The 24,845-nt window shown below is 38.1% G+C and overlaps 1 protein-coding gene across 2 annotated transcripts in view; it reads left to right on the top strand.

The window, feature by feature from the left end:
• LOC121371211 (neuropeptide prohormone-4-like) overlaps positions 1-24,845 on the top strand; it is a 97,773-nt gene that overhangs the window by 57,517 nt on the left and 15,411 nt on the right. For both annotated transcript variants that reach the window (XM_041496933.1, XM_041496934.1), the window contains exon 2: positions 849-996. In XM_041496933.1, coding sequence (XP_041352867.1) covers positions 849-996 — 148 coding nt within the window. The remainder of the gene's footprint in view (positions 1-848; positions 997-24,845) is intronic.

Raw genomic sequence — 24,845 nt, 5'->3', positions numbered from 1 at the left:
TACACAAGTCATTTAATGATGGTGGACAATAGGTCGTCTTACACAAGTCATTTATTAGGTGGTGGACAATAGGTCTTCTTACACACGTCCTTTATTAGGTGGTGAATAATAGGTCATCTTACACAAGTCATTTAATGATGGTGGGCAATAGGTCGTCTTGCACAAGTCATTTATTAGGTGGTCGGCAATAGGTCATCTTACACAAGTCATTTATTAGGTGGTGGACAATAGGTCGTCTTACACAAGTCATTTATTAGGTGGAGAACAATAGGTCGTCTTACACAAGTCAATTATTAGGTGGTGGGCAATAGGTCATCTTACACAAGTCATTTATTAGGTGGAGAACAGTAGGTCGTCTTACACAAGTCATTTATTAGGTGTGGGCAATAGGTCTTCTTACACAAGTAGAGAGAGAGAGAGAGAGAGAGCAATAGGGAGATAGGAACGGCAAAGACACTGCGGAAAAATGTTTTATTTAACGACGCACGAGAGAGAGAGAGAGAGAGAGAGAGAGAGAGAGAGAGAGAGAGAGAGAGAGAGAGAGAGAGAGAGAGGGGGGGGGGGGGGACAACCCCGAGTCCACCGAGGACGATCGATCCTACGATCAATGGTCCCTCAGGCGAGTACTCTATCATTGAATATATTCTGTTCCTTTGGGGCAATAATTATCTAGAATCACTACTACTACCATCACAGTAAAATGTAAAATCTTTATATTATTGCGTGGGTCTTATACGATACTTATACCACCTTTTATTTTCATCTGTATTGATAATCAATTATATTATTGTTATTGTTGTTATTATTATTATTATTATTATTATTGTTATTGTTATTGTTATTCACAGATGCCGGTGTCCTTCAAGCTAGAAGTAACTGTTGTTGTTGCTGCTCTGCTATGCGTGTGCTCACATGGAATGAAAATAGATTTCTCACGACTCACACACCTACAGTCTCCGTTCATGCCAGCTCATAAAAGAGGATCAGAATGCACAGGTGAGGAGTGGACATTATTTCGTGACATTATTCTTGTTACATGTATCTTCGAAAAGTAGGATCTTTTTTCTTGACGTTATTCTTGTTTTTCTTGACTTTATTCTTGTTATTCTTACAGCACAAGATCAAAGTGTACAATAAAAAATGACTGTTATATTAAAACAATATATATAAAAAAGAAGATAAAATAGAGAAAGAAAAACACAAAAACCCAACCCCCTAGAACCCATTCCCAACCAACACCATTTTTAAATTATCCACTGGAGAGAACACTGTGCGAAATTTGTGATAACACACGGCAATACCCAACATATGTCGGCGACTGATTTGAAAACATCTATTCCATGGTGATGACCTAGGTGTTGAAGCCAAACAATACGCTCAAATTAATACTACCAAAACATATTTCTGCTTCATACGCACAAGTTAACTGTGCAAGCCATTTCGCCCGTAAAAATCGTTTTGAAACAACACGTTTGCCATATCTACTATTTCTTACTATCACTGATACATTTTATTAATCTCTATTTGTTTTACGTTTCCATATCTAACTGCCACTCATATATTATAGTAGAGACTAGTTCTTACGATTTCCATATCTAACTGCCACACATACGTGATGGCCGTCTCTATTTCTTACGTTTCCATATCTAACTGCCACTCATTATTATAGTAGAGACTAGTTCTTACGATTTCCATATCTAACTGCCACTCATTATTATAGTAGAGACTAGTTCTTAAGATTTCCATATCTAATAGGTGATGGTCGTCTCTATTTCTTACGTTTCCATATCTAACTCCCACTCATAACTTACAGTCATCGCTATTTCTTACAATTTCCATACTCCCACTCATAAATTATTTTACGATTTCCCTATCTACTTGCCACTTGTAAATTTTAGTAGTCTCTATTTCTTTCGTGATATTTATTACACACGGTTAAAGCAGGAAAGAACTTTTATTATTCCTAACATTTTTCTTTTAACATTTGTTCTCGACACACTTATAAAACGGGATCAGTTGTATAGTTGACATTACCTTTATTTCTAGATGATATTGAAAACAGCAAAAAAAGAGACACTTTTTAAATCTCTGATATAGACTACGTACAAATTGTATTAATACTTTTAGCTGGCGTGGATCTGGATCCAGGAATTTGTACGGAGGGGGATTGGGTGTGGGGTTACATACAACTACTTAAATGATAGTATATTAAAGGTGAATTTACTTTAACATTTCCAGAAAAACGTTTTCTTTTTCGTTGTGAGCGAATCCGGACCCCCTCGCCCCCTTGTTCCGCGCCTGTGTTAGTGAACACGGAAACAGCCGTCAGGTTCTGACGTCAAGTTTCGTTTGTTTCTTTTACATCAATTATTAAGAAAAGCGCACGCTGTTTACACTTTCACGAAATCGCGTTTAATGAAATTCCTGTAACTCATCTATGGCCCATGAGATGGAGTTTCTACTGGCTTTATTGAATATTTTAATGAAACATACACGGCGACGTGGTAGATTGAATTCAAACTGCCAAAATTGTGAATTATTCAAGGCTCTTTTCTGTTCTAAGTACCCGAGAATAACGAACGAAGCAGAGCGGTTGCCAGTGTAATGCCATTCAACAAAGTTCTGATAAAATATTTAAAATGAATTGCATTACTTCAATTAAAGTAATCCACCCAGTATTACGGTATAATAATAATAACAATTAGCATATCCATTATAGTTGTTATAGCAGCAGCAGCATTAGCAATAACAATAACATCAACATCAACAAAAACTAGTATTATCAGTAACAAGAACAACAGCTTTAAAAAGTAATAAAAAATAACGGTGCAACCCGTCCCCCCAAAAAACCAACAACCAAAAAACAACCCACAAAAAACACCTCACAAAAAGAATCCCACAAACAAAATCCACAACAAAAAACCAACAATACAAAAGTGACACAAAACACCAAAATAATATGAAAAAGAAATATAAAGAAATGCTTATGTTTTTATATAAAAAAAACTTTGACCATTTAAAAATATATATATATATATATATATATATATATATATATATATATATATATATATATATATATATGTATATTCTTTCGTTTTTTTTCAGTTCTGAAACTATATTAATGACTAGCAAATTAGATTTACAGCCACACAAGTCAGAACACTATACACATTACTACCTTATGTTCAATGATATAGAACACCCACATGTTTGGTTGGTATTTTCTAATGTAAAATTATAATGAGATTTTAGAAATACGCGTAGGCGGGTGGACTAATTAAAAAAAAATCACTTTATTTTTTACCGTCTCACACCATTCTGGCTTGTAGACGTAAAAAGAAGCCATCGAAATATACGTATATTGCTTCATTCCTATGATATGTCGATTGAGCAGATGTCACTGAGGTTTTCTTTTTCTTTCTTTTTATTTTATACTAGGGTATCGTTAAACATTCATTCATTCTAAAAGAAAGAAGGAAAGAAAAGAAAAAAAAAAGAGTGAAAATAATTCTAAAATATATTATATTATCAGTAGTTTCTCGAATAATATTTCATTTTATTAAAACTTTTATGATATTATCTGTAGCATGTAACCAAGTGACCAAGAGAAAGAAAGAAAGAAATGTTTTATTTAACGACGCACTCAACACATTTTATTTACGGTTATATGGCGTCAGACATATGGTTAAGGACCACACAGATTTTGAGAGGAAACCCGCTGCGCCACTACATGGGCTACTCTTTCCGATTAGCAGCAAGGGATCTTTTATTTGCGCTTCCCACAGGCAGGATAGCACAAACCATGGCCTTTGTTGAACCAGTTATGGATCACTGGTCGGTGCAAGTGGTTTACATCTACCCATTGAGCCTTGCGGAGCACTCACTCAGGGTTTGGAGTCGGTATCTGGATTAAAAATCCCATGCCTCGACTGGGATCCGAACCCAGTACCTACCAGCCTGTAGACAGATGACATAACCACGACGCCACCGAGGTCGGTCGTGACCAAGAGCGTACGGGTGAACAAAAACAACGACACTGTTAGACTATCCCAGTCGTATATTTACACAAGACAAAGTCCAGATAGTATTTATACAAACAGTGATAAGATCACAAACCAATATTCATTATGCTGCAATTAATAATACTTTTAGAAACTGACAGCTGACAAAATGAAGGTAATTCGACAGGTTCTCTTTAAGATTTGAAATTAATACGTTTTCTGTTACTTGAGATTCCATTTACTATGATACTTAGTATAATAACTAATTAAGAGGAGTTATTAATTATTGCTGCCCTAACTTAGATTATATAGAGTCATTTAAGATATAACCATCTTGAGCATTGCCATTTAATCCTTTTTTAGTACTATTTTAGAAAAACATCACCTACTAAAAATAACTATTCTGACGGGAGTGATGGGGAGCCAGAGCAATAACCCCCCTTATATACGAGATCTGGAAATTCCTAAACTGTTACGAATTCCTAGACTGTTACGAATTCGTAGCTGACCGATTACTAAATGTGGACATTACACCAAACTGGCTGTTTATTATGTCATATTCTCCACTTTATTAAAGACAGTCATAATATAATTTGTATTCCTATTACAAGATACACTTACAGTACCGACTAATAACGGCTGTTTCGGTGTCGCTTAGGAAATTCTGCAGTGTCTTTTTAACGGATATGGCGACGCACAGTGATGCTATTCACAGCTATATTTCCATTTTCTAAAACCAAATTAATTTTGCCGTACTGGTTCAGACGGCTTTCTTCATACTCTTGGCCCTGCCCAAAATCTTGGCTCAGTATGTACATAGTGGATAGAAGAACAAGAATGTAACAAAAGCGCCACCGATTCCCTAATTCAAACATGAGCTACTATTGTGAAAACAGTAAGAAAAATTACCAGACTGCCATCATTTTGATGTTTACAGAAGATATGGTGGTGGTTGATTTTAAACCCTATTAATGTATTACAAGTAGATATATGATACCAAAGAAAACCATTCATTCAAGCCTTGATCGTTTAAATCTGCAAAACTAGTCTCGACACTCAAAACGTTTAATATTAGCAAAATAACCCATTCTTTAAATATAAATAGGTAACGAAGATAAATCGTTTTTTTTTTTAAATTATTATTATTTTTATTTTTTTTACAAAATTAGTATTCTGAACAAGATGAAATAGAAAACTTTAAATTTGTGCTAATTAATATATAGCTGGGATTTTAATTAGGAAAAATATACAGACAGGAAAACCCGGGGTATGTCCATCCTATCTATATTTGGATCACTTTTTAAAAACCAAAACGAAAATAACAACTATGTTTAATTGGTGCAGCCAATCACACTTAACTATTTCGAACGCCCGTGTCTAGAATACTTCTATCACGAACACATTTGCAACGTTAGTGTTCTTTAGAAACTGATATTCAATGTGTTCGATATACATGTATACCAAATACCATTTACTGGTTTCGCTATTTTTATTTCATACTGAAATGTTTATCGTTTTACATAGTCAGTCGTTGGAAATGCCAATTTACCAAGTAATTCGGATATTGTAGCTAGTGGCCCACTGTCCTCAACTACAGGAGCGCAACACGAGTAAGTACAGTTTAAAAAAACAACAACCCAACAACCCAAGGTCAGCATCCAATTTGTTGTTCTATCACACAAGAACCGTTCAGTGCACGACTTACGTGACGAAGAACAGGAGTATAAAAAGTCGCCTTACTTTTTTTTTTCAAGCTGTAAGTCGATAACATTTTTCTGTAACACATTAGCACGATATGGTATTAAAGTGTTGGCCACTGGAATTTTTTGTAACGTCGCGTTAAGAGAGAACATCACTAATGAGAGGGAGAAAAAACAGCCCCTGCACAGCAATTACCCCCTAAAGATTTCTGAAGTATTCTTCATAATAATCTTACTGCAATAATGTAATTAGATGTTTCTTTGTGATCTCAGCATTATCTGTGTTACGAGGCACTTAATTATCTACAAATCGTTGCCCACAAGAATTTGAGACGTCATATCGTCTGTATTAAAATGTGTTCGATCAAGTGCAAATGGGTGACCAGCATCGGCTGCCTGCAATATTCGCCAATATAGCCGTTCTTGTACCCAAAATAATAATATCAGAGAGCAATGAAAAAAGATTGTTATATATGCACGTGTCACGGGGATCCTATAATACCCGTAACTGGATGAAACACGATTATCCGAATATCTCTCCTAACTGTATATCTATTAGATCTCTCTGTATCGAGCAGTATTTACCCGAGTGGCTCGTCTAGGTATGATCAGAGATAAGATCTTATATAAAGTATATATTATTATAGCACGTTTAGTTCACTAGAAAACACAACAAAAACACAATACACTTTGGAATCTGTATTAACCTACGCTGACAAATGTACTGCCGCAGTAGTTAATTAATAACAACAATAATAACAACCCAGAACTGATCACTTAATTAGTTAATCTCTAGGTGTCTAGTTTACACAATATGCTAATCACTTGACACAACACCCACACGTGTGATAATTGAGAAACTCTTCCAGGAGAACTTAATTAATAAAGGAATTACAACTCTATTCCTAACTGGTTACTTTTTAATTAACTCTTACTACTCATTCAGTAACGTGTGATAATTGAGAAACGCTTCCAGGGGAACTTAATTAATAAAGGAATTACAACTCTATTCCTAACTGGTTAATTTTTAATTAACCCTTAACTACTCATTCAGTAACCTTGTAACACAGAATTAATACTGGTACCTATCACCATAAAGACAATAACCTTCAGTTTACCTAGGTCCTCTAGGATGACTGGATAAGCTTTATATATAATTATTTAGGACAGTGAGCCTACAGATTACTGCGTCAGATGACCGGCAGCACCGTCTAAATAATATTGGTATAATACAGTATTAAAATATTATAGTCACATCAATCACATCAAGGTTATACACAGAGCAGAAATAAAATTATTTACCAGTCCGGACGGACAGCGATCCCTGGAAGCCTTCCTATGTTTCTCCCCGATATCTCTAAAACCCTAGCTATTTATTCAAAACTCTCAGAGACAGCGAATATCGCCTGGGGGCACAAGGCGGTACCTCACGTATCATCTGAATTTCCACAGCGACCAAGACGGCATATCTTTCTCTTAGATCGCCAGACTCAACGACGCCAAGTCGCCAAATCACGGTTGTAAAAACCGCACTCGCGGAGGTATTACGTAACTACTGGCCACATGGCTCCGCATCTGGGCTGGGTGTGTATTAGAAGTACAGCTCGACGACCGTCGCGCAAAGGTATCACGTAACAAGTTGCCCACCCGGGGCTAAGTGTATTTGGAACTGCACACGGCCTTCTAAAACAATTAATATCGCCACAGGCGAAAAGAAATTAAGGGCATGTACCGTCACACACCCCCACCTCAAAAAGGATATTTCCTCTACTCTAGGAATAGGGAAATATACTACATTAAAACAAAAAGTGCGTTAACCGACGCATCCGGGCATTTATAACGCATGTAAATAATAAGGTGACTACAAGTAATCACTCTGAGTCTCTGAGTCCCTGGTATACAAATATAATATATATAAAAACAAAACAGAAATCAAGAATGTCAACACATTATCATAACGTTCAACTTCGGGACAGGGCAACAGCGATTACATTGGATGTGCCCTTGATATGTTCAATGGTAATTGGGTATTCCTGCAGAAGAAGACTCCATCTCAAAATTCTCTGGTTGGTGGCTTTCATTCTGTGAATGAAGGTAAGCGGATTATGATCAGTAAAGACCACCACTTGATGCACTGCCGATTTCACGTAGATCTGAAAATGCTTCAGAGCTTGTACCATGGCCAAAGCTTCCTTCTCTATAGTGGAATAGTTCACCTGGTGTTTGTCAAACATTTTGGAGAAGAAACTTACAGGATGGTCCAGTCCATTTTCGTCTTCCTGGAACAGCACAGCTCCAGCTCCCACGTCACTGGCATCCACAGCTAGCTTGAACGGCATTCGGTAGTCTGGTGCTGCCATCACGGGAGACGAGTAGCGCATCTGCTTGAGACGGTTGAATGACTTCTCGCATTCACCTGACCACTGGAACTTCGTTTCTTTCTTTTTCAGTGTCGCACGTTTTCCAGGTTTTCTCCGATAGGCATGCTGTCGAATCGGTGTAGCGTTGGGTTCCAAGCGCATATCCTGGCTTGAGATGTTGGTAATCGTTGGAAGGTTCTGACAAATGGAAACATTGTCTGGTATCAATGTAGTCAGCTTTTCTCGCTGGGGGTTCAAGTCTGCTAAAATCTGGCTGTTGGTTAATTTGATCTCTGCAGTCTTGACGTCATCACAGGAAATTGAGTGACTCTCAATTTGGACCGGTATCAATGGAACTATCGGCAGTCTGTCAAAATAACCTTTTAGCAAATTGATGTGACAATACCTACTTTTCCTAACCCTATCAGGAGTGTTTGTCACATACCCTGTCTCATTAACCCGTTTGTGCACAACATAGGGCCCGAAATACATGTTCTGCAATGAACGCCGTTTAATGGGAAGGTACAGCAGCACCTTATCCCCTGGTTTAAATTTCCCGACTCCTAGTCTTCCTATCAAACACTGATTTTATTTTGCTCTGAGCATGGCTCAGTTGCTTCCTATCAAACACTGATTTTAGTTTGCTCTGAGCATGGCTTAGTTGCTTCCTAGCCTTCCTATCTCTAACTCTCTTATTCATTAATACTCCCTTGTCCATATCATAACCTGACATCTGATCCTCCTTCTCACCCTCCGTTAACAATGTAGTGCGAGCTGCCAACAATTTTGGATCAGCCCCCTGCTCTAGAATTAACTCTTGTCTATTACAAGGTAAATCCCCTCTATCAAACACAACTGGTTCAATTCCCCTCTGTGGGAGATCAACCGGTTCAACCACATTTAATTCCTCAGTTGACTTATCTACCATTTTACTGATAACCTCATCCACTCCAATTTCAAGGCTCACACACGTATCAGACAAATCACAAATATCCTCTGGGTATCGTGTTACCCTACTGGCCATAGCCCTAGTCTTTAAACACGCAGGATATTTAATCTCATCAACCTCACACTCTTCTATTGGTACAGGGCTGTCTTTAATTAACAATTGGTCACATTTCGGCTGACAACACTGACTAGTCAAATCATTACCCAACAAAACTCCTATGTTTTCAACAGGCAAGTCCTTTACAACACCCATAATGACTGGTCCCGTCACAAACTTCGAACACAAGAAAACGTTATGTAACCGGACAACAATTTTTTCTCTCCAGTAACTGAGGTTAAAGCCAAACTACGTCCTGTATCTGACTTTTCAATACCAGCTAAACACTTTGACGTTATAAGCGACTGACTACAGCCGGTATCTCGATAGACTGATATTGCCTTAGGACTCAATTCTTGTTTCACATCACATACCATACCAGTGGACACATATGGGTTTACTTTCTCTGCCATGGGACTAACCATTAACTCTCTCGCTAACGGAGCTGACCTCACTAAACCGACCACTTGCGCATTATCGCGTTTCATTTTAAAACAGTCCCCGACAAGATGGTTATCCTTTTTACAGTAACTGCAATGTGGACGAAAAGTTCGTGCATTGGCTGATAATGCAGGTTTATCCTTACTTTGCCCACCAGGTACATTCCTTGCCTGACTAGCTGACCAACTAGAAGACTCTCCCTGATAGTTACTTTCCCGGGAAAACCCTGGCTGAAATTTCTTGTTATCACCCTGTTGTAAAGAGCTACCCTGTACTGCCTGAGCTTTGTGTATTAACACGTAATCATCTGCCACTATGCCTGCCTCCTCTATCTTTTTGACATCACGATCCTCTAAATGAATACGTAAGCTAACTGGTAATCCATTTTTAATGTCCTGTAAGATCAACAACTCCCGCAACTCGGTATATGACTCTACCTGATGAGACACCACCCATTAATCAAACATTCCTGCCTTCTTAGCCACAAACTCACTATAAGACTGACCCTGCGTTTTTCTCAACTCGCTATACCGTAAACGATAATCCTCAGGTCGTAATTCATACGCCCTCAACACTGCCGCCGTAACTAGGTCTTACTGACTTGCTCGCTCATCACTCATTGAATTATAAGCTACACTAGCCTTCCCCTTAAACTTAGACACGGCTAACAATGTCCACTTAGACTGCGGCCAATTTAGCTGCTTAGCGGCCCGTTCAAAAAGTTGGAAGAACATATCTACCTCCTGGTCATCAAATACAGGCACTGATCTATAAGCCTCCGACATGTTAAAACCATTTCCGGCTTCCCGTCAGTATTCAACTTTAACTCATGTTCCACTTTTAATTTTGCTAACTGGAATTCTCTATCCCTCTCTCTCTCTCTCTCTCTCTCTCTCTCTCTCTCTCTCTCTCTCTCTCTCTCTCTCTCTCTCTCTCTCTCTCTCTCTCTTCTTTTTTTCTCTCTCTCTACCCTCTCTCTATCTCTCTCTTCTCTCTCTCTCTATCTCTCTCTCTCTCTATCTCTCTCTTCTCTCTCTCTATCTCTCTCTTCTCTCTCTCTATCTAATGCACGTTCTTCTCTTTCGTACTCAAGCTTTTTAAAAGCTAATTGTTGTTCCACACATAACTCATTTATCTCTATCTCTGGAACAATCTCACTGTCTTCCATAACAGGACTATCACCAAAAACTTCTGGATAATAATTGTCCTTATATCTCCTAAGGTTTTAGCTGATGTTAAATCAATTTCTCGCTCACCCGCGATTTCAACTAACTCGGCTTACGTGCTCGCTTAATCTCCACTACACTGAGCGTAGGCCTATCCAGCAAATTCTTATCCATGTTTAGATATGACGCACTTATTATTAATTAATTTTCTAGTGAACAACGTTGCTACTTCTGGTAATTTGTAAAAATAATTTATAAAGCCCCCATTTACAAACAATACTTTTAAAAAATATGCATGTCCCGTTTCAGATCCGGGACGAGCGCCCCAATTTTCACACCTGTCACGGGGATCCTATAATACCCGTAACTGGATGAAACACGATTATCCAAATATCTCTCCTAACTGTATATCTATTAGATCTCTCTGTATCTAGCAGTATTTACCCGAGTGGCTCGTCTAGGTATGATCAGAGATAAGATCTTATGTAAAGTATATATTATTATAGCACGTTTAGTTCACTAGAAAAAACAACAAAAACACAATACACTTTGGAATCTGTATTAACCTACGCTGACAAATGTACTGCCGCAGTAGTTAATTAATAACAACAATAATAACAACCCAGAACTGATCACTTAATTAGTTAATCTCTAGGTGTCTAGTTTACACAATATGCTAATCACTTCACCGTGACACAACACCCACACGTGTGATAATTGAGAAACTCTTCCAGGAGAACTTAATTAATAAAGGAATTACAACTCTATTCCTAACTGGTTAATTTTTAATTAACCCTTACTACTCATTCAGTAACGTGTGATAATTGAGAAACGCTTCCAGGGGAACTTAATTAATAAAGGAATTACAACTCTATTCCTAACTGGTTAATTTTTAATTAACCCTTAACTACTCATTCAGTAACCTTGTAACACAGAATTAATACTGGTACCTATCACCATAAAGACAATAACCTAGTTTACCTAGGTCCTCTAGGATGACTGGATAAGCTTTATATATAATTATTTAGGACAGTGAGCCTACAGATTACTGCGTCAGATGACCGGCAGCACCGTCTAAATAATATTGGTATAATACAGTATTAAAATATTTAAAGTCACATCAATCACATCAAGGTTATACACAGAGCAGAAATAAAATTATTTACCAGTCCGGACGGGCAGCGATCCCTGGAAGCCTTCCTATGTTTCTCCCCGATATCTCTAAAACCCTAGCTATTTATTCAAAACTCTCAGAGACAGCGAATATCGCTAGGGGGCACAAGGCGGTACCTCACGTATCATCTGAATTTCCACAGCGACCAAGACGGCATATCTTTCTCTTAGATCGCCAGACTCAACGACGCCAAGTCGCCAAATCACGGTTGTAAAAACCGCACTCGCGGAGGTATTACGTAACTACTGGCCACATGGCTCCGCATCTGGGCTGGGTGTGTATTAGAAGTACAACTCGACGACCGTCGCGCAAAGGTATAACGTAACAAGTTGCCCACCTGGGCTAAGTGCATTTGGAACTGCACACGGCCTTCTAAAACAATTAATATCGCCACAGGCGAAAAGAAATTAAGAGCATGTACCGTCACAGCACTGTATATTGTTAATCCTAGATTACGACAATAATAGTAATACAGATTTGTATTTGATTGTACCTTGTTTTGGGGTTACCTCAGTTAGTATGTTCTCAGATCTATTGGTATCTTTAATTAGAATCTCTGTTGTAAAAGCCAAGATAGGCATGCCCGAATCTTTAGACAAATGGTTGCCTCAATCTTTATGTTCTTGTGTCTAGTTGGTATATGTAATTAAAATATGTTGCAAAGCCCAAGTTAGGCATGCCAGAATCTTCAGTCAAATGGGACGCGTAACAATGTGGCGCCCTCTGTTGATGACACTAGTCTCGTCTGCCAGATGATTACACCACAGCCGATTAATTATTGACGCTATGGCGTGATGTTCGAGTAACGCTCCTGAGTGTCACTAGGTTGTGACCATGGGGTAGGTGTTCTGTTACTGATTGCCAGATAAGGTAGCTAAAATCAACTTAATTAAATAGTAGCACGAAAATAGATCACATCATCGCATCATCATTATCACAAGGGGCTTGTTTTCTTTCTGACGTCACAATGTTGTAAGCATTGTGTGAAAGACACCAAAAGAAATACTACACCAAACAATAAAATGCATCAAGTGCAGTATGTAGTTATTTATTAATTTTTAACCCAGATCCATATTCTGTATACGTATAAGTATACGTAAAAGTCTGTTTGTTTTGTTTAACGACACCAGTAGAACACATTGATTTATTAATCATCGGCTATTGGATCTCAAATTTTGGTTGTTATGACGTATAGTCTTAGAGAGGAAACCCGCCACATTTTCTTAATTAGTAGCAAGGGACCTTTTATATGCACCATCCCATTGACAGGATAACATATACCACGGCCTTTGATATACCAGTCGTGGCGCACTAGCTGGAACGAGAAATAATCCAATGGGCCCACCGACGGGGATCAATCCTAGACCGACAGCGCATCAAGCGAGCACTTTGCCACAGGGCTGTGCCCCGTCCTCACGTATATGTAATGTATAGTCCTCACAACGTGTATATATATATATATGTGGATATAATGTGATATATGTGGACTATGGCTTATATATATTCCTACTGATAAATAGAACTTGTCTATTAATTACTTTCATAAGAACTGCTATTACTTGGATCCGTTTCATAGGCGTAGGAACAGAATTAAATAATCGCAGAGATTTATGTTATAGACTGTGCCAAGTCTCACAATTTGCGCATGTTTAATTGTGTTCACAATCTAATAAAACTAAACAAAATACAGACAGGTCGTATGACTATTCTATAAATTATTGAATCAAAACGACCCTAACATTTTTACACACATATTGATTTAAAGGCAGCAATAAAACAGAAACATATACTGCTGCAGAAAATTCGACTGGAAACAAAAATGGTTACAAATCCAAGTTTAGGTTCGTGACATATGTAAACGTCCATGAAGAGAATGTTGTTTAGTTCGTTACAAAACATCTGCATTAAATCTTGCGTTATTAAGCAAAGAAGACACAAGCGTCAAATAAAACAAAAGGTTTCATTAAGGAAGCAGTTTATAGATGGGCAGTAAATTCAGTGTGTCATGCTATGTAGCTATTAATATGTTTTCATCTTGACGCATCTTGCCGCATATAACGTCGAACTTGAAATAAACAAGAATAAAGCTCCATGTCATCAATCAGTGCTAAATTATTATCTTTATTAAGAGATTCCAGCGAGGACTACAGACTTATAGTTCTAAACACACAGCCATATAGTAATATTTGGTCTATTGTCGTTCATTTTCTATTTCAGTGGATGATTTCTTTATACTTTTATAAATATAGACCAAAGTAAGCTTAACATAAAATATAATACTTAAGCTATTTACTATTTAGATATTTACATGATATTTCAACCTCTGTCTAAAGTCACTTATTACCAGATAAACGACCAAGTATACACGGAATCAAAAGGGCAAAACCATTATGACTTCAAACAGTGTTTTTTGTAAAAGACTACGTGCACGGGATGCGTGTGTAGATCATTGTGTGATATATAATACTGAAAGGAATATTTGTTCATGACGAGAGAGAGAGAGAGAGAGAGAGAGAGAGAGAGAGAGAGAGAGAGAGAGAGAGAGAGAGAGAGAGAGAGAGCCCTACCTGTGTCGCTACATAGGCTATTCCTATTCCACAATGTCCCAATTGCGACATCTCGGGCCGAACTCCAGCCCAAAATGTCCCAAATGGAACATTTTGGGCAGTCCTATTTGTGATATCTTGGGCCGGTATTCAGCCCAAAATGTTCCATTAGGAACATCTTGGGCTGATGTCTAGCACATTTTGGGCTGCTACAGAGGGATCAGTTATATGAATTTTCTCATAGGCAGGCCTGTACATACAACTGCCTTTGATGTACCAGTCATGGAAATTTGGTTGGATTTTTGAAAAATCTCGATTTCATCGATAATTATCGTTCTTGCAACCCATTGCATCTCAGACGAGCGCTTTGCTACTCAGCTACAGCCGCCCTATAGCAATAAAATATAATACATAATGAAGTACAATAATAAAGACCTTTAACAGATGTTGTCGACCAGACAAGAAATAAGGAAACCTAACAATTTCCCGAAATGGAATCGAGTCATTACCAGACGTTTAATTCGCGGATATTGACATTTAGACATGCAGGTGTTTATTTCACACTTGAATTCAATTACTCAGTCTAGAAATAGAGAAAAATTAAAATAACCGAAATAACTTCCAAAGCAACATTATCATCTGACACTGTGCAGAAATGTCTGAATTTGTGAAGCTATTAAAATGTTACGAGATCGCACCTCCCCTTCTATCACTTACCACTCTACAGACTGTCAGTACTTAGCAAGTAAGTAGCTTCCTTTTAATCCTTAATTGCTCTTTCATAAGTAAACGAGCCCGTGTTTACATTATTAGAGCCATTATCGACGATCCGTGTATAGTCCGTACAAGGTCATTACCACGGCCCCACCAGTGTCGCGGTGTTCCTGGCACAAATGTCCTGGATCAGAAAGGAAATAAAAAAACCCCGCCTGTTAGCTGGAGATTTGAGCACGGCTGACATTTAACACTATTATTGATCTTAATTACTGTCCATTTGTGATAGACCAATGTGTTTGCAATTATCCATTGTTTAAAGAAGCCTTACCGTTGAAGCTTTATCACTGGCAATCATAGTTTTTATTAAATGTTGTGGACCGGCCGATCCACATAAAAGCTTTGCTAATGGTTTTCATGTCGTCTGGATCGTGCCAGGACGGCGTAAATCAGGATCTTCGTGTTAGCTCTGCAACTGAAATCTGTGGGCCGGCAGTCATGTTTATCTGGATATGTATGGATAGCAATCATCCCATATTAAATATCGGCAATCATTTACTGTCCTGTAACACGACGGCAATAAACTTTAGAATGAGCTTCAACATATATACCTTTTCGCGTGACCTTTTTTGTGTGTTTGTTTATCACGTTACAGTGATTGGTATTACGTATTGGGATTGTTTTAGTATTGCTTCAGATTTCAACCTGTCTTTACATTGATGATTAAGCATTAATTGTGTAAGATATAAACAATATTTTCAATCCCATCAAGACTTCCGTTTGTTCCCCCTCCCAACAAAATAAACATACATCCTTCTTTTTAAAGCATTATCTTACCTTACATGTTTTGAATATAAACCATTATACGGATAAATACATTTGAAATGACCTTTGACTGAATTATTTCAAATTTTGTTTGACCGTTGGAAATTATTTTAGTCAAAAATCTATATTGAGATATTAAAAAACATTACGATGTCCAGAAATGCATTGGTTATATAGATATTCATATTCTAAGCAAGAAAATATAAGTAAACTAATTTTAATAATGTAAAAATAAGTTATTTGACGAAACCTTTTAAAATGGCTACAAACTCAGAATAGTCCCTTTAAAAGAAGGGGTTATTAAAACCTCTATATCTTTTGAGAATAATTTAAATACATAAACGAACCTACAGCCTCAATACACTCGAGTACGTTCGGCGTTAATGAATATCAAATATTGTCATCTATCTTGACACAACTTACTTGCAAATATTTCACTTCATTTTTTTTCTTCTAATGCAAAATGTGTCATGACTTAAACAAAATGTATATGTCAATGATAATTGCAACCCCCCCCCCCCCCCAAAAAAAAAAACCCAAAAAAAACCCCAAAAAACCAAACAAAACGCCACAACAACAAAAACACCCTCCAAACCCCCCCCCAAAAAAAACAAACAAAAAAAACACAAACAAAAACCCCCAAACACCAACCTCCCCCCCCCCAAAAAAAAAACCCCCACAAAAAAACAAAAAAACCCCAACAGAAACAACCAAAAGCGTCTCAATTTTATCTTCGTTATTGATAATAATTCAGTATCACCTATCATAACCGCAAAGAATATCGACTGAACATAATAAGAGCTTTTCCACCAATTTTAAAGATGTTTCTAATTAGGGTAACTAAGTTAAAAAAATCCATGTAATTTGATTTGATGCCTCATCTTTTGTTGGAAGTAGCTTCATTCTTGTTAATTAGATTGTATGAACTACATATTATTGCATGACCAGATGAGAGATCACCAGGGGCAACATTCATAATAGACTTTAAATGTCGATGGTTGCTACATTAATCTTTTTTAAAATTAATTTTCTAAATTTTAATTTGATCTATCTGTGATATTTGTATTTTTGCACAGTTCTTTACACTGTGTTTTAATTTAACTCTTGAATGTTTATCACCGGCCTCGGTGGCGTCGTGGCAGGCCATCGGTCTACAGGCTGGTAGGTACTGGGTTCGGATCCCAGTCGAGGCATGGGATTTTTAATCCAGATACCGACTCCAAACCCTGAGTGAGTGCTCCGCAAGGCTCAATGGGTAGGTGTAAACCACTTACACCGACCAGTGATCCATAACGGGTTCAACAAAGGCCATGGTTTGTGCTATCCTGCCTGTGGGAAGCGCAAATAAAAGATCCCTTGCTGCCAATCGGAAGAGTAGCCCATGTAGTGGCGACAGCGGGTTTTCTCTCAAAAATCTGTGTGGTCCTGAACCATATGTCTGACGCCATATAACCGTAAATAAAATGTGTTGAGTGCGTCGTTAAATAAAACACTTCTTTCTTTGAATGTTTATCTTGAAGATGTTCATCACTTACGGTTTGCATTTACCATAATTTTGACACCCAACAGCTGATGTATTTGTTTTTGCTGGGATGTCGTTAAACATTCATTCATTCATTCATTCATTCATTCATAGGACAATTGTACTTGAGGCTACATAATTTGTTATCAAGGACGAGACTTGCCGTTATAGAATGCGCCTGTCTTGCATAGCTAGCGATGGAAAAATGCAATATTGTAAATGCCTGGTTCTTTTCATGTTAGCTATTCCTAAAGACATTCTGGATACCGTGCTCCATAGTCTATTGCCAAGGGTATTGGCAGTATTTTCAGCTATTAAAACTTTTTTAAACGTTCAGTTGCACATTATTTACGACTTGTTCCTTAGGTTATCAGTTTTGGCAAATCCAACGAGTTTCTGATTGCCCTGGGCCCCAATCCACAAAATAATCGTAGCTAAGTTTTACGGCTGGCACACGTAAACTTTAACTTGCGGTAGTCGTAAGTGCCCCTTTAACGGTTAAAATCTTCTTTGCGAAGAAGTGTGAATTAGTTCAATAATACATTGGTTTCCGACTACCTGGACTATCTTGGATGTATTCAGTGGTATCGGACATCCACAAAGTAACTTGTTCAGTAAATTTGCTTGGCGATAATTACCGAATGCATAAAATATGAGAGTTATCTCCCATATTTTCGCGTGAAGGTCGTATGGCTAAGAATCTAAGAATGTTTTCATCGAACGCCGAGTTTCATAAAAGGTATTATGTATATATTAGATCCATTTTTACACAAAGAGTTGGTATTCTTCTTAGAAAATCGCCAAATCATCATGTAACTGCCATTTGACAGCTACGTTACTGGCTTACAAATGACTCGTACCAATTGTACATTTTCACCGTAATTTACTACAATAGTAAGCTACGCCGCGTCGTAAAACAACGTTACGGTCGCGATCGTAAAAAAACGTTACGGTCGCGAAGGTAGTGCTAAGATTGCTTCATGCAACGAGGCCCCTTGTGTTAGTAGTAGTTACCAATGCACATGGGAAAGAAAAATGAACGTGCATAGCAAACTAGGGCGAGTGACTTTAAATGGATAACTGTTCATTCTGGTTTTTATTACTACCACTGGTATTTAGTTTCCCCCATTTGAGAAACAGGTGAATAGCAACTCTCGTTCGGTTTTCTTAATTTCTGTTCATAAAATATTCCGGATACGTTGACGTCTTTTCACAAAATTAGGCTATCCGCGGCATGTTTCTATTAACATCATCAATATATTTCCCCTAGTACTCGACAGCATCTAACCTTTGCTAACCGCAGCTAAAAGATACAACGAATAGTTCATGCATGCTCATGAATTAATGTTCTCAACCGAACGACCGGCTTTGGACCTGGTCACCATTCACTGATTGGATGCCATTAATTTGATAATTGTTCCCATGGGAGTTGATAATCGCTAGGAAGAATTCAGCAACGCCGTTCTTAGAAACCATCTGATACTTCGTTAAGATGGTTGGCGGGCTTCGCCGTAGTTACAGTTTTGACGATCTAAAATTAGCGTGTCGAGGAATCCTTTTTGTCAGTCATGATCAATAAATTTCAGCCTTTACGATCAGTGTAACCGATTTGATGATACACTAAAATGGATATATAGTCACCTAGAAAGAGGTTTTAGTTTCTAATTTGCCTACAGATGGTCATTTATGGGTGAAATAAAACTGCCTCTTTAGTCGATTAGACGACAGGCTATTGTGTGTGTAAGTATATCAAAAGCTCTGAGGCTATCACAGATTATCATTTGGGTGTTTTGGCCACATACTCTTTAATCCTAATGCAATATAAGTATTACGATTGGAGCTCATTTTCCTTAAGTTGAGCACCTTTTATCCTTAATAAAACAACTACGTAGCTTTCAGGAGATCGATGGCCTAATGTTAAATGTATGCGATACGATAGAATCCAAGCAAAAGTTTTCACTTATCACGTCATTGAAAAACGAAGATATACACTTAATACCACCACAAAGTATCTATTGGTGAATTCCAAGGTGATTGACATTACATTTTGAGGCAAATGTGAATTTCCAATACCTGTATTTAGGTTACTTTTGTATTCAAGCATGCCTTCCTGTTGTTAGGTTCATATCTGTGGACCACAGGCTACGTCATGTTTCAACAAAAATTCATCAGGCTATCTTAAATGGTCTTTGATGGTCATTTAATTTATCTAGACTTTCTTTTAATGTAACTTTCTTTGTAACGTACGTCACGGTCGATTAAATGGCCACCAAAGTCTATTAAGTATCTTATTGGTAATCTGATATGAACTTAATAGCAAGCAATGCTTGGATGCAATAGTGACGAAAACACTTTTTTTTTCTTCTTTTTTAAAAATTAAACAAATTTGCTAAACTATGACATCCGCCACGATGGAATTGCCCTATTATGGTACACCTTGACAGCTTGTACCAAATCAGGCAATAATTAGGAGACCATATTTCCATTCTCCTTCAGGTGGCTACTTAATACTGTTTGGACAGTAATAGTGAGTGAGATGAGTGCGAAATGAATTTATGTAATAATTATTGTCTGTTGAGTAGAGAGAAGTTGGAGCGGATATTTTTCCTTGCTTTCCCTACTCAAATATTTTGCAAGAATTTACCCTCGATTCATGTTTACCGAGTGATATCCAGAAAAAAGCTACTCCTTTCAAAAGTCTGTCACATTAATTTATTAACTACAAGCCCCCCCCCCCAAAAAAAAAAATAAAAAAATAAATAAAAATAAAATAAAAAAATAATAATCCAGTGATTCCAATTCGTTAAACTACAGGGTTTGACCCATGCTCTATTGGTTTTCAGTCTTCCCATATATCGTGAAGTTCGTTGTCCACACTCCTCAGTGGTAAAGCGTTCGCTTGATGCGCGGTCGGTCTAGGATCGATCCCCGTCGGTGGACGTATTGGGCTGTTTCTCGTTCCAGCTAGTGCTAAACAACGGGTGTAACAAAGGCCGTGGCATGTACTATCCTGTCTGTGGGATGGTGCATATAAAAGATCCCATGCTGCTAATCGAAAAGAGTAGCCCATAAAGTGGCGACAGCGGATTTCCTCTCTTAATATCTGTGTGGTCCTTAACCATATGTCTGACGCCATATAACCGTAAATAAAATGTGTTGAGTGCGTCGTTAAATAAAACATTTCCTTTCTTCCTTCCTTGTCCACACTCCTGTACAAGGAAGGACATCATAATCTTAAATTTCAGGGAATCATTACATTAAAATAATAAACACAGACACGTATCAATCGAATTAATGTAGTAAAATAACCCTTGTCCACACTCCTGTACAAGGAAGGACATCATAATCTTAAAATCATTACATTATAATGTACGTATCAATCGAATTAATGTAGTAAAATAACCCTTGCCCTAAGTTATATTTAAACTCTATATGTATGTTCTTTTCTTGAATAACCTGATGCATCCTGATGTTTCGACTCTTGTAATGCACGTACGGCTTTTCGGGACATGTACGCTAACAGAATTATTCCATAAATAGAGTATGTCTCCACAATGGCAAACGTCCATCGCAAATAGACAGAATGATGCTTAATAGTATGTTCTTTCGACTAATTGAGTGAAATGTGTTTGTCGATGCCGTGAAGAAGTTACTGATATTTGCTGATAGCTGGGGAACTTGCTCTCACTTGATGTCTGAACACGGTAAGCCAACACAGGTCCGTCGGTTGACTAACAAATCCTGGTGAGTTGATGCTCAATCCTGAGAACTCGGGGAATGCTCGACATGCTCTAGGTAATGATAAAGCAAAGATCTTGACGTCTGACCCAGTGTGTATATTAATAGGAGGGGAAATGAGCCCATCAGATGTCGATCGGTAACAATGCAGACGCAATACCAATCAATTCTCGGCGAAACCCTTCTTTCCTTAGCATATTGTAGCGGGAAGGAAATTAATTCTCGTGTATCCGCGGTTTTGGTGTTTTAATGAAAAGTTGAGTGCCTCGGTTTCCCAATAGCGTCGAGTTTCTGTTTGTGACAGGCTTCCCTAACTAACTACCAACAGAGCAAGAGTATCATGTTTGTGGCTGATTTGTTTTTAATACTACACGCCTGTAAAAAAAGGTTGAATGACAAATCGTTTTTAATACAACTGTATTTGCTTCACTTTGATGACAATGACTCGTGTAAATGCTCAGTTGTTACTATGGATTTCTCAAAAACAGTTTAACGAATGTAAACACATAGTTAGTAATACCAAGTATATAGATACAAACAATCTCAGATTTACATTCATTAAACGTTTGACGAGAAAGACTCGTGTAAATGCTCAATGTTTTACTATAGATTTCTCAGAAACACCAAGTATACAGTAAGATATACATGTTTTAAATGTTTGGTATTATATTAATATGAAACAAATATTCGTTTTCGGGAGCCGTTCTAAAGGTTTTTTTGTTTAACGACACCACTAGAGGACATTCAATTATTAATCATCGGCTATTATATGTCAAACATTTGGTAATTGTGACATATACTAGTAGTCTAAGAGAGAAAACCCGCTACATGTTTTGATTAGCAGAAGGAATATATTATATGCACCGTCCCACAGACATGATAGCCCATACCACGGCCTTTGATATACCAGTCGTGGCGCACTGGCTGGAACGAGAAATAACTCAATGATCCCACCGACGGGGATCGACCCCAAACCGACCGCGCATCAAGCGTGCGCTTTACCACTGGGCTACGTCCTGCCCCAGAGCCGTTCTAAGAATGGTGTGATAAACGAAAACACAAACACATCACGATGTCTTCATTGTATAATACTGGCTCATAGTAGTTTAGTGTTGGCCCTCTACGTTGGGAAATCAGAGAGTATGTACAAGGGAGGCGTGCTTGAACGTTTACTGGATGTCAGCAAGTGTCCAATTGCTGATTTTAAGGTAACTATAATAAACAGAGATACCCAGCTATACCCAAAATTCGAAAATCAGACAGTCCCACGAATGGCAGTATTGTGACCACAGTCACCTCTATGTGTCTTTAACTCGGACTATATGTCGACCATCATTTTAATCGAAGCACGACTGATATATCAAATGTCGTGGTATATGCTGTCCCGACTGTGGGGAAAGTGCATATACAAGATTCTTTGCTGCTAGTGGAAATAAAACCCGGGTTTTCTTTGAAGACTACCTGTCAGAATTACCAAATGTATGGCATCCATTAGCCGATAATGAATTAGTCGATGCACTCTAGTTGTGTCGTTTAACAAAACAAACTTTTTCTCTAAGTCGAGGGTACTCCAAGTACAAGGTGCGCGCAAGTGTGTAATAGCATCAATATCCGCTAGCAAACACTAACTGTGTTCTCATCTTCTAACTACGCAATTTGAATAAATACAATCACATGTGCAAACACTATAAACTTAATTTCAAAAGTGTGAACTAACACCCACGAATTATCTCTAGTCAACAGTGTGCGGTGTTTCCATATTTTACAGTCTACGCCAATATTTGCAGCGGGATAAAGAGCGAAAAGTCATTGGAGTGGGTACATTTTCAGGACGATAAGTAGGCGGATATTCAAGATTTATTAAGATGGCCCGGTTAATATAAAACCATTCAGATATTATGTTGGACTGGGATAGAGATATTAGAGGACACACACATATATATAAAATTAATACAATGTTATAAAAAAAACCCGGAAGTCCACAAACTGTAAAACTAGCAAGTGCTAGACACTTAACAGACGCTGAAAATTATTCATTTTGCACGCCTGATGATGTTACCATTGTATTTATGGTCAGTTATATCGCTGTATAGTGTTATAACAAAACAAAATATATTCATTTATTGATTGCCACAAAATGGCTGAAATGATATCTGAATGAGATTCGACACTGGTGCACTAAAACACAAGCTTGCATTTGGCAGGCCGCTGGTTTAAATTCCCAGCTGCTGGTCTTGACGTCTGCAACAATGAAAAGAACAATTAACCGACATGATTTAGACTGTTCAACATTCGGCAAATATTAATAATTTTAGGTTAACAGCTAGACTTCTGCAAAAGACAGGTTACGTCTGTGAACATGGCAGGCAGGAAGCGCTCACCTTCCGCAAGTCGGTTAGGAGAACAGTTAGACGATCAGAGTCATCTCGTCCGAGAACATTGTGAACTGATGGGGCCAAAACATAAATAATGTTTAATTATGATAAAGGAAGGTTCTGAACTAGTCTAAAAGGTGTGTGTGTGTGTGTGTGTGTGTGTGTGTGTGTGTGTGTGTGTGTGTGTGTGTGTGTGTGGAGAGAGAGAGAGAGAGAGAGAGAGAGAGAGAGAGAGAGAGAGAGAGAGAGAGAGAGAGAGAGTGTGTGCGTGTGTGTGTGTGAGAGAGAGATAGAGAGAGTGTGCGTGTGCGTGTGTGAGAGAGAGAGAGAGAGAGAGAGAGAGAGAGAGAGAGAGAGAGAGAGAGAGAGAGAGAGAGAAGGGGTGGGGGCGTACTCCTGTTGACGTTTGTTTTTAACTGTAGTTGCTTTTAGAAATTTAATGCTAATGACTCATGAGTCCGTAATGCAGGACTAAACGTTTGTTTTGTTTAACGACACCACTAGAGCACATTGATTTATTAATCATCGGCTATTGGATATCAAACATTTGGCAATTGTTACATATAGTCTTATTGAGGAAATCCACTACATGTTTCTATTTTTAGCAAGGGATCTTTTATAATATATACACCATCCAACATACAGGATAGCACATACCACGGCCTTTAATATACCAGCCGTGGTGCACTGGCTATGACGAGAAATAGTCCACTGGGCCCACTGACAACCTAAGGCAAAGAACAATACTAGTTTCTCTATAATATTAGAGTAATAAGCAGCCCAAAGTGTAGCTTCTGTAATGCGTATATTGAAACGTATACACATTTATTTTTGATTGTATACAAGTCCAAAATTTAATTAAACAAGTCGAGCAATGGATAAAAGAAGCTGTAGATATTATAGTTATCTTCTCTCGTGCCAATTTTCTTCTTGGCCTCTCAAAGAACAAAACCGGCCTCGGTGGCGTCGTGGCAGGCCATCGGTCTACAGGCTGGTAGGTACTGGGTTCGGATCCCAGTCGAGGCATGGGATTTTCAATCCAGATACCGACTCCAAACCCTGAGTGAGTGCTCCGCAAGGCTCAATGGGTAGGTGTAAACCACTTGCACCGACCAGTGATCCATAACTGGTTCAACAAAGGCCATGGTTTGTGCTATCCTGCCTGTGGGAAGCGCAAATAAAAGATCCCTTGCTGCCTGTCGTAAAGAAGAGTAGCCTATGTGGCGACAGCGGGT

This window comes from Gigantopelta aegis, chromosome 4 (genome assembly GCF_016097555.1).
Source record: "Gigantopelta aegis isolate Gae_Host chromosome 4, Gae_host_genome, whole genome shotgun sequence".
Lineage (NCBI taxonomy): Eukaryota > Metazoa > Mollusca > Gastropoda > Neomphalida > Peltospiridae > Gigantopelta > Gigantopelta aegis.
Note: the sequence above shows the minus strand (reverse complement) of the source record. Positions and strands in the feature narration are given on the sequence as shown.